The sequence below is a fragment of the Leuciscus leuciscus genome, assembly GCF_965113295.1.
Source record: "Leuciscus leuciscus genome assembly, chromosome: 22".
Classification (NCBI taxonomy): Eukaryota; Metazoa; Chordata; class Actinopteri; order Cypriniformes; family Leuciscidae; genus Leuciscus; species Leuciscus leuciscus.
Window position 1 is genome coordinate 5,311,651 of NC_138746.1, and position 16,070 is coordinate 5,327,720.

The window sequence follows — 16,070 nt, forward strand, 5'->3', positions numbered from 1 at the left end:
GAGAGAGAGAGAGAGAGAGAGAGAGACCATAATAGAAATACACATAATTTCCAACGTTTATTAATTAGTCATCTTCTTTACACTAAGTGTTTTTAAATGCTGTTTGGTCCAATTAAAATCTGTTTTAATGGCCATGTTAATTGCTTTGACATTAATTTAGATAAATGTCAAAAAGTTACTATATAAGTGAGTAAATATAAATAATTGCTCAAACCATCAATTATTATTTATGTTTGTCACGAAACTCATTGTTGAAATGAAATTCCTCTGTTGCATTGATTTAAAAAAAATTAAATTAGTTAAATTATTCTTGGGATTCCAAACTGAATTCCTATTCAACTTCCTGTGGGGTGTGGCCAATTCATTTTAAATTCATACTCAAATATTAAAGTCAGTCAGTTCTTAGGGTATTCTCTCACAATAAAGTTTTTGGTGTTGACCTGAGATAACTTCATGTCGGAGTTCAGTTCATGTAAATTTTAACCTTTCCTGCCTGTGATGTCCCAAATTTAAATGCAATCTATAATTCCATTCATTTGGCTTTGTATGTGTGCGTTTGATGAGAATGGGAGAAATGCGACTTGACAAATGTCTGTTTTAATGGATGAGAGTGTCTTTATAGTGGATGGAGAGCTCAAACGTGTTCTCTAACTCACTCTTCTCTTTGTCAGGTGGTGTTCGAAGGTATCCGTGGAAATGGCTTTGAGGGAGACATTGCGATTGATGACGTTTCTGTTACCAAGGGGAAATGCAAACAAAAGGATAGCGTGGACAAAACAGGTCTGTACCATCAGCAACACTTCTACTGCACAGAAACACCCTCAGTAATGAACGGCATTATATCTGTTGATGTAGATGTAGGTGAAGTAAGTAAAACCACTCAGCATACAGGTCACTTTTTGTTTTAGAGTCTCAAAGCAAAGGAAAATACAAGAACATGAGTGATGAATCAGCACTGACAACTATCCTTAACCTTATTTACACATCCTTATGTTGTTCCAAGACTTACTTATGTCTGTTGAATAGAAAATTGGAACGTTTTGGTCACTCTTTTTCATACAGTGACAATTAATGGGGACTTTCAAGCTTCAAAAAGGGTGAAAATGCACCATAAACGTATCATACAGTAAATAGTAAATACGACTTCTGAAGTCTGATGTCATGCAAATCTTGACATCCACCCGAGCTCTTAGTATATGTCATTAGAAAACATTTGTGAACGAACTGTTCGATCGAGATGGCTCTTTTCAAAGATTTGGTTGGTCCAGTTCGCAAAACTGTTGAATCATTCATTCACGAATCACACTGACTCAGCAGATGTTAACCCTGTAAAGCCTGACATCATTTTTTTTAACAGTTCATAAATTAACCTTTAGATAAAATCTTTTTTTTTTTCTTCATTTTTTAAGTTTGTGTTTTTTGTTGAGAATCATATTTGATACATCAGACTTTAATGGCTCATGTATTACAATAGAGTGAGAATATAGAGCTCATACTCAAGGAAAAAAACATCTGCATTTTTTTCAGAGGCCAAAACTGAGCAAAAATGTGCAATATGTTTCTCATATTTATATGATCAAAAAGTAAGATGAGATTCTGATAGCTTGTAAATCAATGAGATCTATAAAGCAATATAACAGTTTTTATTGTGGAGGTAAAATATAATGCAATGCAATTCAATGATGATTGAGAGATAAGTTATGTTCCTCAAAAGCCTGTTGTATCATATTTGATACTCACATTTTAAAATGATAAAAAAAAGCAAAAGAAAAGATGAATGGATAATCAAGTAAACCATTAAAGTTGCTTAATTGTTAATGTTAGAATATTACTAATAATTTAAAAGATGTTATTATGTTTACTTTATAAAAATCGTTAAAAAAATTCCGTTAAATCGTAGTTTTTAATAATACCGACAAAATATCAAACGAAATTACATGAAGGTGACTCCTATAACTCGATTAAGGAAGGTTTTAGAAAGGAAATGTCAGTGAGAAGTGTCCAGACTGTGAGTGTGCAGGAGTACAGGAGAGATGAGTGTTTGTGATGGAAGAACACACTGGTGGAGGCAGCTGTTGTGGGCTGCAGGGGCTCAGGCACAGGGGCCCGGGGCCCGGGTCTGACAGCCTTGGCTTCTTCTCACCTCGTGCAGCCCTCTGATGGTGTGGCTGGCCTCAGGTCTCCTCCTGAATGCTGATCTTGGCACAGGATGGGTATGAATGCATGCACACAGACAGGAAAAGGCCCAGCGCCAGACTCTGAGAGAGCGAGAGACAGGGCAGCTGTCCAGAACACCACCCCCCTCAATACTCACCCGATGAACTGATAAAATATCATTCTCATTACTGTAATGAAGGAAAATATACCTTATGCTATATATGCTTGATATGCTTGGGCATAATAATAATTAATAATTAGAATAATTAAATGGACATACTCTACCATTTCAAAGTTTTGGGTCGGTAAGATTTTTTGGTCACACTTTAGATTATGGTCCAATTCTCGCTATTAACTAACTATTAAATAAGACTTTTGCCTCAATAAACTACTACTTACCACTTATTTATAGTTAGTTAGGTAGTTGTTAAGTTTAGGCATTGGGTAGGATAAAGGGATGTAGAATATAGTCATGCAGAATAAGGCATTAATATGTGCTTTAGAAGTACTAATAAACAGCCAATATCCTAGTAATATACATGCTAATAAACAACTAGTTAATAGGGAGAATTGGACCCTAAACTAAAGTGTCTAAAGTGTTTAAAAGAAATTATATACATATATGTCTCTTATGCTCACCAAGGCTTTCCTTTGATCAAATATACAGTGAAAACAGTAATATTGTGAAATATTTTTTTTCTATTTGAATATATTTTCAAATGTAATTTATTCCTATAATGCAAAGCCGAATTTTCAGCATAATTACTCCAGCTGATTTGCTACTTATGACACATTTGAAAACAGTTGTGCTGCCTTATATATAGAACAATATAAAAAATATATATATATAAAAAAAATTATATATATATATATATATATATAAATTTTTTTTAACAATAGCCCCTTTCACACAGCATTCAATTTACTGTAAAATGACCAGAACGACTTTACTGGTAAATGCACAAATGTGACCCTGGACCACAAAACCAGTCACTTGGGTCAATTTTTTTAAATTGAGAATTATACATCATATGAAAAGCTGAATAAATAAGCTTTCCATTGATGTATGGTTTGTTAGGATTAGGACAATATTTGAAAATCTGGAATCTGAGGGTGGCAAAAAATCGAAACATTGAGAAAATCACCTTTAAAGTTGTTCATTTATGTCCGCGACTGTGCTGCATTCACTCACAAAAATAAATGTTTTATATATTTACGGTTAAAATATCTTCATGGAACATGATCTTTACTTAATATTCTAATGATTTTTGGCATAAAAGAAAAATCGATAATTTTGACCCATACAAAGTATTGTTGGCTATTGCTACAAATATACCCGTGCGACTTGTGACTGGTTTTTTGATCCAGGGTCACAAATATGCTGTTCACACAAGCAACAGCGTTATATGTTTTTACCGCTAAGATATACCATTCACAATCAGTACCAGAATACGGGTAAACTCTGGGGTGTCAATCTTCGGAAATTACTTTTAAATGCTGAGCCAATTTCTTCATCCACCTGGATGAAGAGAAGCGCTTTAGTTTCATTTGAGTTATTTTTTTCTTCTTCTGCGTGACAGGCGTAATCACACTCTTAAAAAAACGGCAGACGCATAATAGTTATTATAGTATTGCAGTTATGCAGGGTCTCGAGCGCGACAGTCAGATATTCGTCTAGCGCATGTTTACATAAAAAACGGTAAAAATCAGGGATGTCACTAGACTCTAGTCCAGGGGTGGGCAAACTTTTTGGCTCAAGGGCCACACTGGGTTTTAAAATTTGACAGAGGGCCGGCCCTGTAGCAGATTATGAAACACGATCTCATGAAAGTGCCTATCTATACCACAAATTTGATTTCTCGTGCCATTTATATGCCAAGAATGTTTTTTGCATGCATATGCTACGCACTGTAAACCCCTTGGTTAGGATTAGGGGTGCGGAGTGCGTGCCTATTACACGCCATAAAGTGCGTATCATATGCACGCGAAAACTGCGTATCATAAGTAGGCTACTACAAATACAATTCGTGGTATTCGCACTTTCATGAGATCGGGCTGAGCAAACACATTTACGTTGTGGCAACGTCTGCGCGAAATTCAACAACTGAGAGACGACATTCAGACAATACATTTTTTATGCTAGATATCCCCCATTTAGGCATGTTATGTTTTGAGGTTAATTTTTAATTAGTTAGATGTTAGATAATTATAGCCTATACTTTTTAAATATTGTTTATCCTTATTATTATTTAATGGGCCTAACAGTAAATTAGAAACAAAACACGATAAAGGTCTGTAAACGGAATCAGTCAGGATACATCCACAAATCCAGAGGAGCAAAGAAACTAAATAGCAGACAAATCAAAGGAAAAACTAACCGGGTGTGCAAGCGGTTACCAAACTTTTTTTTTTCTCTGTGAGTTTCCAAAAAAGGAAAAAACATTAACGTGCAACAAGTCTATGCGCTTAAGTCGCTGTCTGTTTGGTTTTCATGGTGACGCGTCATTGCTTGTTACGTGACACACCGCAGCCACAACAGCGCTGAATGAATGATGATCTCCTTTTATGTCATTTTTCCTTTTTTACATTTGTTAGCTATGGCATGAAATATCTGATATTCCGATTGTCAAATATATGCAATGCAATATATATATATAACGCAAAGTATTGCAAGAAAAAGGCAAAATGAATGCGATCTTAAGACAGTTTTTTAAATACTCGACGGGCCGGATTAAACAGCCAGTATGTGGCCCGCGGGCCGTAGTTTGCCCACCCCTGCTCTAGTCTCAATGTCCATACTATCCATCCTAAACAGTATGTGAGATTAAAATAAGTCTGTCCAAAAGCATAGTATGATGAAAAGAGTATGCCAGAAGTCTCCGGATGGTCTACTATTTCCGGTGGGATTTGATTTTCGAAGTGTGGATTCGTGCTCACTATAACAGTTAATATTGCCCACAACCCATTGCTCTTTGGAGGAGGATCCAGTTCAGAAATACATTTTACATTTACATTTAGTCATTTAGCAGACGCTTTTGTCCAAAGCGACTTACAAATTGGGACTAAATTAAGCAAGTCATCGTGAAGAGGCAAAAACAACGCAAGAAGTGCTCAAAATACAAACACGAGATACAAGTGTTCAGAAAAATACAAAACATGGCGTATGTGCGTGACCGACGGTTAAGTAGAGAGGTTTAGATAAAGGGGTTTGAGTGACAAATTATCAACATTTAAGCTGATGAAAAAATTGATGTTATGTTATCCGTGTTATATTTCATCTGCAACAACAACAACGAGAACTTTTATTACATAAATGCATGGAGAGTTTCCGCATGAAAGACCCGTGACTGGCAGATCAACGTGCTTCTGCATTTCTCTTCAATACAGTAGAAAATTAAATGAAATGCGGAGGATTTTTATCTTTGACAAGATGATTGACAGGCCAGTTTACGTGACAGGATGCGTGTAACTAAGCGAGAGAGAGCAACCGTTAAAGATGCTTTATGTCCTGATAGTATGTCCCAAAGCTTGTCTACTCTTCTGCTACACACTCAAAAGTATGTACTTTTTCTTCACAAAAAGAGTGCACTTTTATGGCGTAGTACAAGTAGGCGAATTGAGACGCAGCTTTCCCGTGCCCCAGTAAAATTTTCCTGAAAAGTCAAGTCTGATGAGGTATAGTTACAGCATATGGATACATCTGAAAATAGGCTCTGTGCCCCTCTTCCTTCACTTTTCCCCGTGGAGTCCTCGACTTCAGTTGCAGTCTGTCAGACAATTTTTCATAAAATGACATTGTTGTCTCTAAAGACATGAAAGTGTCTTCATTCTTTGTTCGCACACAGCATCACACCAGTAATCTACTGGTAATGTTTCAACTTCTCATACCGGGAAATTGACATTTTTGAAAAGGTCCTGTTCACACATGATCTCTTAACGGTAAATTACCAGTAAAGACTATATGTGTGAAATGGGCTAATGTTAAAGTCTATACTGTCATTTCTTGATAATTTTATTATCTTCTTGAATAAAACTAAGAATTTCTTTCAGGAAAACCAAAAAATCTTACTCTTGAATCAACTTTTGAACACATTATTGTGTCTATTATTGTGGTATAGTATTTTTATATCACCGAACATTCCTGTATCACTGAATTTGGTTCACACACAAAAAAATAAAAATACAAATCTGGATGAGATTTAGGGTTGGAAATGTGTTTAATAGTCATGTAAATAATGTCACATTCCCAAAAAAAATGCCATATTTGATAATTTCGAGTGCTGCCAGAGAAGAAATCTAACAGCCACCTCGAGTGTTGTGTGAGATGTTCCAAAGCATCCAGTATCAAAACACCCCCTTTATAAGATTCAGTGTCCATGGCAGCGGCTCCTTATCAGCTAACCTTGAAGATAATACAGACACTCCAGCAGAGACTAGCTCTCCCTGCTACCGGAAGAAAGAATGAAACTTCAACATTTCCCTTTATAGCATTATGCCTACTAAAACTACAGAGACATATACTGTAGACAAAACCAATATATATGTAAAATATCAATATAAAAGTAAAGTAAAAATGAATATAAGCAAATAAGCATATATGAATATGACTAGATTATTATATATGGGTGATGAATGGAATAAAAGACTGAAGAGATTGTTAACGATTGCTAATTTGGCCTTCCTTGTAGAGAGCAAAGATGTTCAATGTTACTCTCTTGCACTTGTCATATTTAATTCCAAAAATCAAGAGAAAGGGAATAAAACATATTTTGCTTAAAGAAAATATTCATATTCTCCATATTTCACCCTGCAGTTCTCATTACCATAATGCTAAATATATCATTCTTATTAGTGTAATGTAATATTGGGATGTCAAGAGTTCTCATAAAACACAACATCCCAACGTGTGTGTGTGTGTGTGTGTGTGTGTATTTTGTGTTGAAACCTGTCTGAAAACATTATTTTTGTACTTCTGTTTGGTGGTGCCAGTTGTTAAGAAATAATCAGTTCACTAAATTATCTTATTAGATTATCTTCATATACATGCAGAAAGGTTTTATCTAATTGTTTCCTTTCCAGTCTAACTGTTTAATTTGCCAGATGTTCTCACACTTCAGAGCCACATCTCAATTCTTTGTCACACATGCAGTGTAATCTTTTAATAAACAGCTGAATTTAGCATATCAACTTTTTTAAATTAAATAATAGACCAACCTTTATCACTCCTGTGTATACCACACAATAAACTGTGTATTTTTCTTTTTTATTTGCATTATTTCTATGGTGGATTTACTTTAAATGCGACTGAGATATAGTTAAGAAGATTGTCATCATGAATATAATATATAATTAGGTGACACAACATGATCTCAACTTATTTGCTGAAAGGCATGTAAGTGAGCATTAGCACTTGCATGTTCATTCAGTCCCATGAGGTCTATAATTCAATTTAGTCCACTTTCAACACCGCTGATTGGTAGTTGTGTTTGGTTTTAAAGCAAGCTGTTTTTTTTTTCTTTCCATCAATGCCAAAAACATTAACAAAACAATAATTATCCCACAAATTGGAAAATGACCCGAAACCGATTCGCCTACATGCAGGCATCACTGTGCGACACGCCAAAGCATGTGCACTCCCGCTAGGCATTAGTTTCTCCTGACAGTAATATGTACGGACATTTCCATATACCAATCCACAAGCCTACAGCTCCAGCTTGATATTTTTCCAATATTAAAGTGTTAAACACCTCAGGAACCTGTCATGGTAAGTAAAAAAAAAAAAAAAAAAAAAGCTCCATTATTATTTCAAGTTTTAATGTAAGCTTATACCTCAGTCTCTGGAAGCGTACAGCCCTGCTCTCTCCTCTGTACCTGGGTCGGCATGAACACTGGTGTTATATCACACACACACACACACACACATACGGGGCGAGTGCGGCCCACGCAGTTAAACCTGTTCATGCCGCCCACAGGTGCTGAGCTGTGCTTACACACAGGAAAGTGTATCGTGAGCTGCGTGAGGCGCACCGCAGGGCAGAACAAAAGAGCCAAATTAATGATTAAGATCAATCATTGTGAAAGCTCCCTCACAGAGAGGATATTCCAGCTCTCAACCGCACGGATTGCTGATAGCTGTTGTTTGTTCGGGAAAAGTTGTGTGTGTGTGTGTGTGCTGCTAGCTAGCAGGCTCTGTGTCTGACCCATGAGGCTTTACTGTAGAGGAACTGTGCATTCATCAATGAAACTCTGCTCTTCTTTGATGTTTTCCAGGGTCTTTCCTTGTTATGCAGAACATTTGGAGGTCTGTGGGTAAAACATTCAGAAGTCTGTTCTGTTTGAGATCCTTTCAGCATGATTGATTATTTACTGTACACGATTAATAGGATGGATGCCTAAAAGGATGGGAATAAATTGCTAAAAGTTGGCCAATTTTCTCACTTAAAATTTCCTAGCGACCAACTAATACCACAAAACAGAATTAATAACAGTAGAGTTCTGCAGGGATGATGTATTTTTGTACAGCAAAATACAGAAATGAGTTAGCATTTTAGCACTTCCGGTTCCATCCTCCTGAAGTCAATGGGTTTTTGAATGGGTTTTGGTTAAATGCCTGAAATAAGGTCTGTGGTTAACACAAGCTCAAGATATTTTTTCGACATTTTATTCTACGACATAAAATACATCAGTATTACCCTCTTGTGATTTTGAAAGCTTCTACCTGTCTTCAAAATGGTGGATGCCAACAAGTGTCTGAATGGCAGAGGTTGTCGGGGACATTAAACATCATCATCCGAACAGGAAAACTCATCTACTCACTAGTCTGCTTTCACAGCTGCATTGTTTTTATAATCATAGTAAAATAATTTATACTTTAGCATTTTACTTCTGCCGATTGTATTTAGGCGCCAAAATTCATAAACGTGGTGCTCATTTTTGAAGATTAACATGTTTGTTGGTCATAGAGCTTATTTTCTGCAATAATCCAAAAGCCAATGCAATGTAAATCATAGGTTTTTTTGTCAAGGGAACCAGGGTGATGCTAACTTTTAGGTCGGCCTACAAAAATATGTCATCACTGCAGCACTCTATATTTTACAAAATCGCACACTCTCTCGAGTATGTACTTATTTTGAATAATTACTCTGCAACTGCTAAAAAAGTATGTTGTATATTGTATGAATGTGTGTAGTATGAATGTAATCCGGACATACTACATTTGCCATGTACTGTAGTTACTGTCATGTGACCTACCGTTTGCTTCACTGCCATTCACAAATCCTCTCCCATGGCCTCATGGGATAGTAAAGTGCCCATCAAATGCACACTTCAGAATCTCGCCAGAAGAAGTAGGTCATCCGAGTACTTTGCCTAAACATGATTTTCATCTTAAAGGGATAGTTCACTCAAAATTGAAAAGAAGATTTTTTCGTGAAACCGTGGTCCTTGGTGATTCATGTAATGCAAGTCAATGGCTTCCCTCAATTTGATATACAATAAAACATTAAACAAAATTAATACTTGTGGCTCCTGGCGATACATTAGGGGCTTTCGCACTGGAGGAACATTTTCATAGTTTCTGGAACTAATGGTGGATGTACCCGGTTTTTGGTGTGTTCGCACCGCAGGAACTGGGGGAATTAAATGAGCTCTTGCTTCAGAGTATGGTCTAACCCAGCACAATAAGAACTACCAGTGATGTAAGTGTACACTGATTGGCCGAACACACGTGGAACACCAGCACCCGCCATTTAAAAAAAAAAAGCTGTGTGCACACAGATTATAGCCTATATATTTACTCCACAAACTAACTCTACGAGCATGGAAAACAGTTATAGATGAATCTCTGAACCTTTACGCTAAGCCAAGGAGAAAATCCAACCAAAGGAAACATGATTATGTATTTCTGCTCAGCTAGCGACATTGGGCATCAACCACACAGTAGTGATGTTACATTTGACACTGAAGCTTCAAAGCGCGTATCGAGTACGCAGCGCAATTTCTCATGAAGCTCCGTGCCGGAGCGCGTATTGTTTTCAGAGAAACACGTGATCAACGAAAAACGAAGACTCACTTTCTTACCAGTCACGTGAATGCTTCACTTTGCGTGTCGGAATGTTTGAACCCAGACCACTACTCTACAGGTTTATGGAAGTTTAAGTCCATTTACTAACATTTTTTATATATAAATATAAATAAGGCTACAGCCTATGTTACATGATCATATATTCTGACACATAAACAGCATAGAAACCATAAAATAATTAGACCAACATTAACTTGCATCAAGCAACTCTGTTGGTATTTTTATTTCTGTATAGTATTAATATAATTGTTACATTTATTTTATTGGCACACTTTAATATGTTAATTATATTATCAGAAAACTGAACATTTTGCGTTGTCAGGCTTTTATTTGTGCCTAATGGATAAAACAATGGCGCTGCGCACTCAGCTGCTCATAAACATGGCTGCTATAAATTTGACCTGCCACAAGATGGCGCTGTTTTCGACACTCTTGATCGTTCGAATCTTTTCCCGAAACATTCAGGGGAAAGCCTCAATGCTTCATGCGGCTTCATTTGCCCATCCCTACCACACAGCAATCGCTAATACTTTTTCATATACTGTCTATTTTCTTTGTAGAGCTATTGAGGCTATTGAGGTCTTATGAAGCGAAACGATCAGTCTGTGCAAGAAACTGAACATTATTTACAACATTATTACCTGTAATCCACAGCGTTCATGGCAGTCTAGAGCACGAGCTTCCTATCGTATCATGATGCATGTGCGGGAGCAAACACTCGTGAGCTGACGCTGTGTTTGTTTACAACAGAGGAGGATGATGTGTGTTGTATTAATCAAAATGGTACTTAATTTCACTTATCCAGGGGGCCGCAACCTATAGTTAAAATTAAGATTACGTTCGCTTGCACGATCTCAATCAGGAAGATTGACTTTTCAAAGATTCCCAATGCGCATATGTGATTATGTGACGGGAAGCTTCACTCCAGGCTGCCATTAACGTGCTCAGGACCGTTTGCCGAGGCTCTGGATTACAGGTAATAATGTTGTAAATAATGTTAGGTTTCTTGCACAGACCGATCGTTTTGCCTCATAAGACCTCAATGTATCGTCAGGAGCCATGAGTAATATTTTTTTTTGCTTGTATATGTTTAATTTGACGGTAACCATTGACTTGCATTATATGAATCACCCAGGACCACGGTTTCAGCTTAAAATCTTCTTTACCCTTCAACTGAAGAACGAGACATCTAGATTGTGGATGGCCTGAGGGTGAACTATCCCTTTAAGACATGAAAACGTACTGCATTTTAGGAATGACCCGCGTCTCTTCTGCTCTCCTCTGGCCTGTTCTGCTCGGGGTGCTGCCCACGGGAGCTCAACCGTGAGCTGTTCCTTCTTTAGAGATGAATGATGATTGGCTCTGGCGTCCCATGTGTTACTGCGTCCCCATAAATCACACCATGACTGGGATTTGGCTGTAGGGTGGAAAGGGTGAGCGGGTATAGAATGAGAGAGAACAAAGTATGTGCGATTCGAGGCGAAGGTGACCTGTTGAATCAGAATTAGAAATCTAAAGGCCCCACAAAACACACACACACAAACATTAAATCTTGTTAGAATCTGTTGATAGATCAGTTTGTATGCACTTTAATAACTAATTTCCCTATATCTCTGATTTTATGTTATAATAATAGTCCTATTATTTAGAAGTAAAGATGCACAGGTGGATATGCAGCCTGTCTACACACACACACACACACACACACACACACACACACACACACACACACACACACACACACACACACACACACACACACACACACACACACACACACACACACACAGCCCACTCTCAAAATCACCCGCCTCCTTCAAAGGTCCTTGAGTGAGATGTCACGGCTCACACAATCTCATTCTATATTGAAAAGGAAGAATAAAAAGCTTTATTATGAATATATTGATTTCCTGCTAGCCAAAAAAATCCTTGATATAAATTCATATTGATTTTTTTAAACAATACCTGCTCTTTATTTATTAAACCCATTTTGTTGGCAGATTGCATGCATAATTAAACCTGTATGTGTGTTGTGATTGGAGTCGCTGCTTTTTCAATAACGCTACAAGCATGTTTCGTTTGGTCCAGACCTCATCATCTTCTGAGGCCATTTCCTGTGAGCTGTGCCGAAAGATATTACTCAACATTACCTCTGAGACATAATGACTTGTAATTGTCCTCATGCAGGTCATCCGTCTTCCGTAGCTCATAGATATTACCGCTTACGGCCTCCGGTTCAGTCAGGCGATGATGCCAGCCGCTGTAACCCCATCCGTCCGATCCATTATTTCAGTGTCCCGTGCTTCTTTGTGCCAAAAGCTCGGCAGGAAAAAGAAACCATTTATAACAGCATCCCACATACCTGCATGCTTCCATTCTCAAAGGATTCTGACCCGGCAGCTATTGTGTGGTTAAGATTAAGAGGTGTTTTTCTTTACAGAAGCTTTTTATGAGCTAGGTATCAAAGTGCATTTCCCCATTTTGGATGCTTGGAATAAGACTTGCAATGCTTTAGGCTTTAAAAAGTCACATCTCATGATGTGCAGCTCTTGCTTTGTACAAAATGTAAGTCATAGGTCACATCCACTGTCAAATTCTTTTGCAAGACTTGTACCTTTAGGGGTACAGCAACTTGTCACTTGGGCAGTACCCTCAAAAGGACAATTTTGCACCTTATCTGTCCTTAAAGGGTGCATATTAGTACTATTACCTACTACTATAAACCTTTTAGGGGTACAAAGTTTTTTTTTGCTACGAGTTTTTGTGAATTTTTGATTGTCGGTATTAGTACTTCCCACATAATACTTAAAAAAAAAAAAAAAGCAACTGGTTCCACAGGAATGAATTGTTGCATTCAACTATAAATGTATCAAATGTATTTTCCTGTAACACACCAACAAATGTGACAAAATTCCAATCAGAAGTGAAGATATGTCTTGGAAATGCTTTGGCCAACTTTTACGAAATTTTAGGAAGATTTTCAAACCTTGCCAAACAAAAGTTTTCATATGGATGCTTTATTATTTAAAACATTCATGTAGCTCAATGGCAAGGTCATGGGTTCGATTCCCAAGGGAATGAGAGGACTGATAGAAATGTATATAGGCCTACCTTAAATTAAAAGCAATGTAGGAACTTCAATGAAACACACCTGATCTAGCAAGGAGCAAATTTTCAGCAATACTGTATTCTTCTGGAGCCGTGATGCTCATGTTAAAGATGCGGGTTTAAATCCCACTAGCTTCCACAATACTTTCTTGTCCCCTTTCCACTGGTCCATCAACATAAAGTGGCAAAATGAAGGGAAATAACGAAGTTGTAGTATAAAGAGTGTAATAGAGTGTTTGTCTTTCTGTTTACAGCAGTTCTGTCTGGGACACACCAGAGTCTCCACCTTCTCCCCGTGATCGTCCAGCTGCTCGGCACCATCTGCCTGACGTTCCTCCTCAGATGATACAGATACCCCCGAGCACACACCGCCAGCGTAGAACGCCCCCCGCGGCAGCAATAAGAACTGCCCTGACATGTGACCACCCTTCCCGCCTTCCTCATTTCCTCCTGTGTTTCCTGCTTCTCATGTACTTTGTCCTGACTTCACAACACTTCTTACGATTCATGTCTACTTTTTCTTTAGTTTCATCTTTTGTCGTCACTTATTGAGCTATGTGGCACCTTTTATATTTTATATTAACATAACCTCAGTTAATGTTGAGCATTTCTGTCCATATGTCTTGACACCTTCACCTCAACCGCCCCTTTTCCCCCTTGTGTATGTATCTGACACACCAAAGTGTCAACTGTTACCAAAGATGACGGAGGGCTTACAGGATGAACAGATGGCTGAAAGAGTGACAAGGATGTCCTTTCCCCAAATGAACTACTTTTTTTCCACAGACTCAAGTGCATGGAGATGCAATTTCCTTAAGACGTTAAGATTGCAAGGAATCATGTGAGCAGGAATGAATAAGCGAAACGAGTGGTCACGAAGTTACTGATGACCTGAATGGACCTGTACATGCACGTGTATATGATGTATTGAAAAGTGTTGAGCTACGGAAAAGACAAACAGACTCCGATTGAAACTTCTAGGACTATGACAATGTGAATCTAAAGAAGCACAAATTTATATCTTTTTTTGGTTCCTTTACGTGGTATTCCGTCAGTCTGGGTTTGCTGTACACTTCTTGTCCTTTGGCTTTCTTTACTGTGTGCCACTGCTGCATTGCCGTTCAGTTTGTTATGGGGTATAATTTGGTTCTGAAAACGACACAATGTGAACTTTGGACCAGAGGAGCATCAGTTACCTCACCCTCAATTTACAAGATTCATAAAGCATCTGGACAAACTGCTGAGAACGATCACTTTCGCTTCAATCAAACTGCCGGGAAAGTGTTGACTCACTGGGTCGGTCGTTCTCCTTCAGCAATAGGACCGTACCTCTGACTGCAATGAACGTTCTCCTCTTCATGGATATGGGCACATGGACTCCAACAGATGAACGACTCTGGACAGACAAACTGCACTCTTGGCTTTGATGTTCAAGAATTTCATTTTGCATAGCGTTAGAGAGAAATCGCATGTACGTGCTAGCTCTACAAGGGTTGCCATTGACAAACTATTTTATTTTGGAAGTTTTGAGATGGCAGCAAACAGTGTTGACATGAAAAGTTGTCCTTAAAGACACACAATGTTCATTGTTGAAGCATCCTATAGTAATGCTGCATTCCATTTACATTGGAAAGTTGGACTTTCCAGCTTCCTACTTGGAATATTGCAATAGATTGCCACTTGAAGTTGCTTGAACTTGATATCTTGTTGAAATCCACAACTTTTGGCAAGAGGGTGGCATCCAGTGAGATGCACATAGTTAAGCCGGGCTCAGACTACAGGAGTTTTTTAAATCTTTACCTGATTGTGAAATCTGGTTGCATCACGCACATGAGGAGAATCTTCACAGATTTTCTTCTTTCAAATCTTAAACCTGCACACACCACAAGATATGAAAACCGTGGCACATCAGACTTTAAGACATTCTTAAGATTATCGTGCCAGATTTAGCACCTCGCGTGATCTCACGGGGAAGCGGATGGAAACAAAATGGATACTGTGTCGCGGCAACTTGCTGTAGACATTATATGAGGAGACATTATAAAGGAAGTCTTGTTGTTGTCAAATTTCGACCAGCCATTCCTCCATCTCCTTTGTCCACCGGAGCCGTACAGCTGCTTGTTGTTTTGTGGTCGCCATTTTAAAAGTTCTGTCACTTCCGTCTCTTTGTAGACTTGTTTCTCGTTGGCTATTGTGTAAGTACTGACGTAATCATAGTTATCCATATTTAAAATCCTAAATATCAAACATGTTTGATATTGTCTGGGCGGCCCCGGTGTGTCCTTAGCAGATCGGGGTTTAAGATTTGATCAGACAGAACAGACCGATGCCCTGGATGTGATTTTTATCTCAGAATGTCGGGAGGGGGAAAATCGGGCATAAATCATCCTGAAACTCCTGTAGTCTGAGCCCAGGCTTTAATGATAAACATTCACTTTTAAGCAAATAAAATACATCGATATGTCAAAGTTCCTACATTAAATGACGATAAAACATGTTTAAAAAACATCTGCATTTATATGATCCTCTTTGATGCTATCATAAACCTGCAGAACAAATGCTACCACTGTGTAGCATCATTTATCTTCCAATTTGGTTACTAGACGACTTCTCTGTTGACAATCAAGAGTACAGCAAACGGTAGCATTGCCATTATGTTTTCTTATACATCATCTTCCAAGCTTTAGGCAATGGAACAATTGTATGGTTAGAAGTCGGAGAT

General features: G+C 38.0%; 1 protein-coding gene across 2 annotated transcripts in view; it reads left to right on the forward strand.

Annotated features, from left to right (window-relative positions):
- Window positions 1-15,327, forward strand: part of mdga1 (MAM domain containing glycosylphosphatidylinositol anchor 1) — a 204,117-nt gene extending 188,790 nt beyond the window's left edge. The window contains exons 17-18 of one of the 2 annotated variants that reach the window (XM_082153308.1): window positions 672-780; window positions 13,606-15,327. In XM_082153308.1, the coding sequence (XP_082009434.1) occupies window positions 672-780; window positions 13,606-13,694 (198 nt within the window). In that variant the 3' untranslated portion in view covers window positions 13,695-15,327. Of the gene's footprint in view, window positions 1-671; window positions 781-13,602 lie in introns of both variants that reach the window. The other variant, XM_082153307.1, reaches the window with a different exon arrangement.
- Window positions 15,328-16,070: the final 743 nt, after the last annotated feature.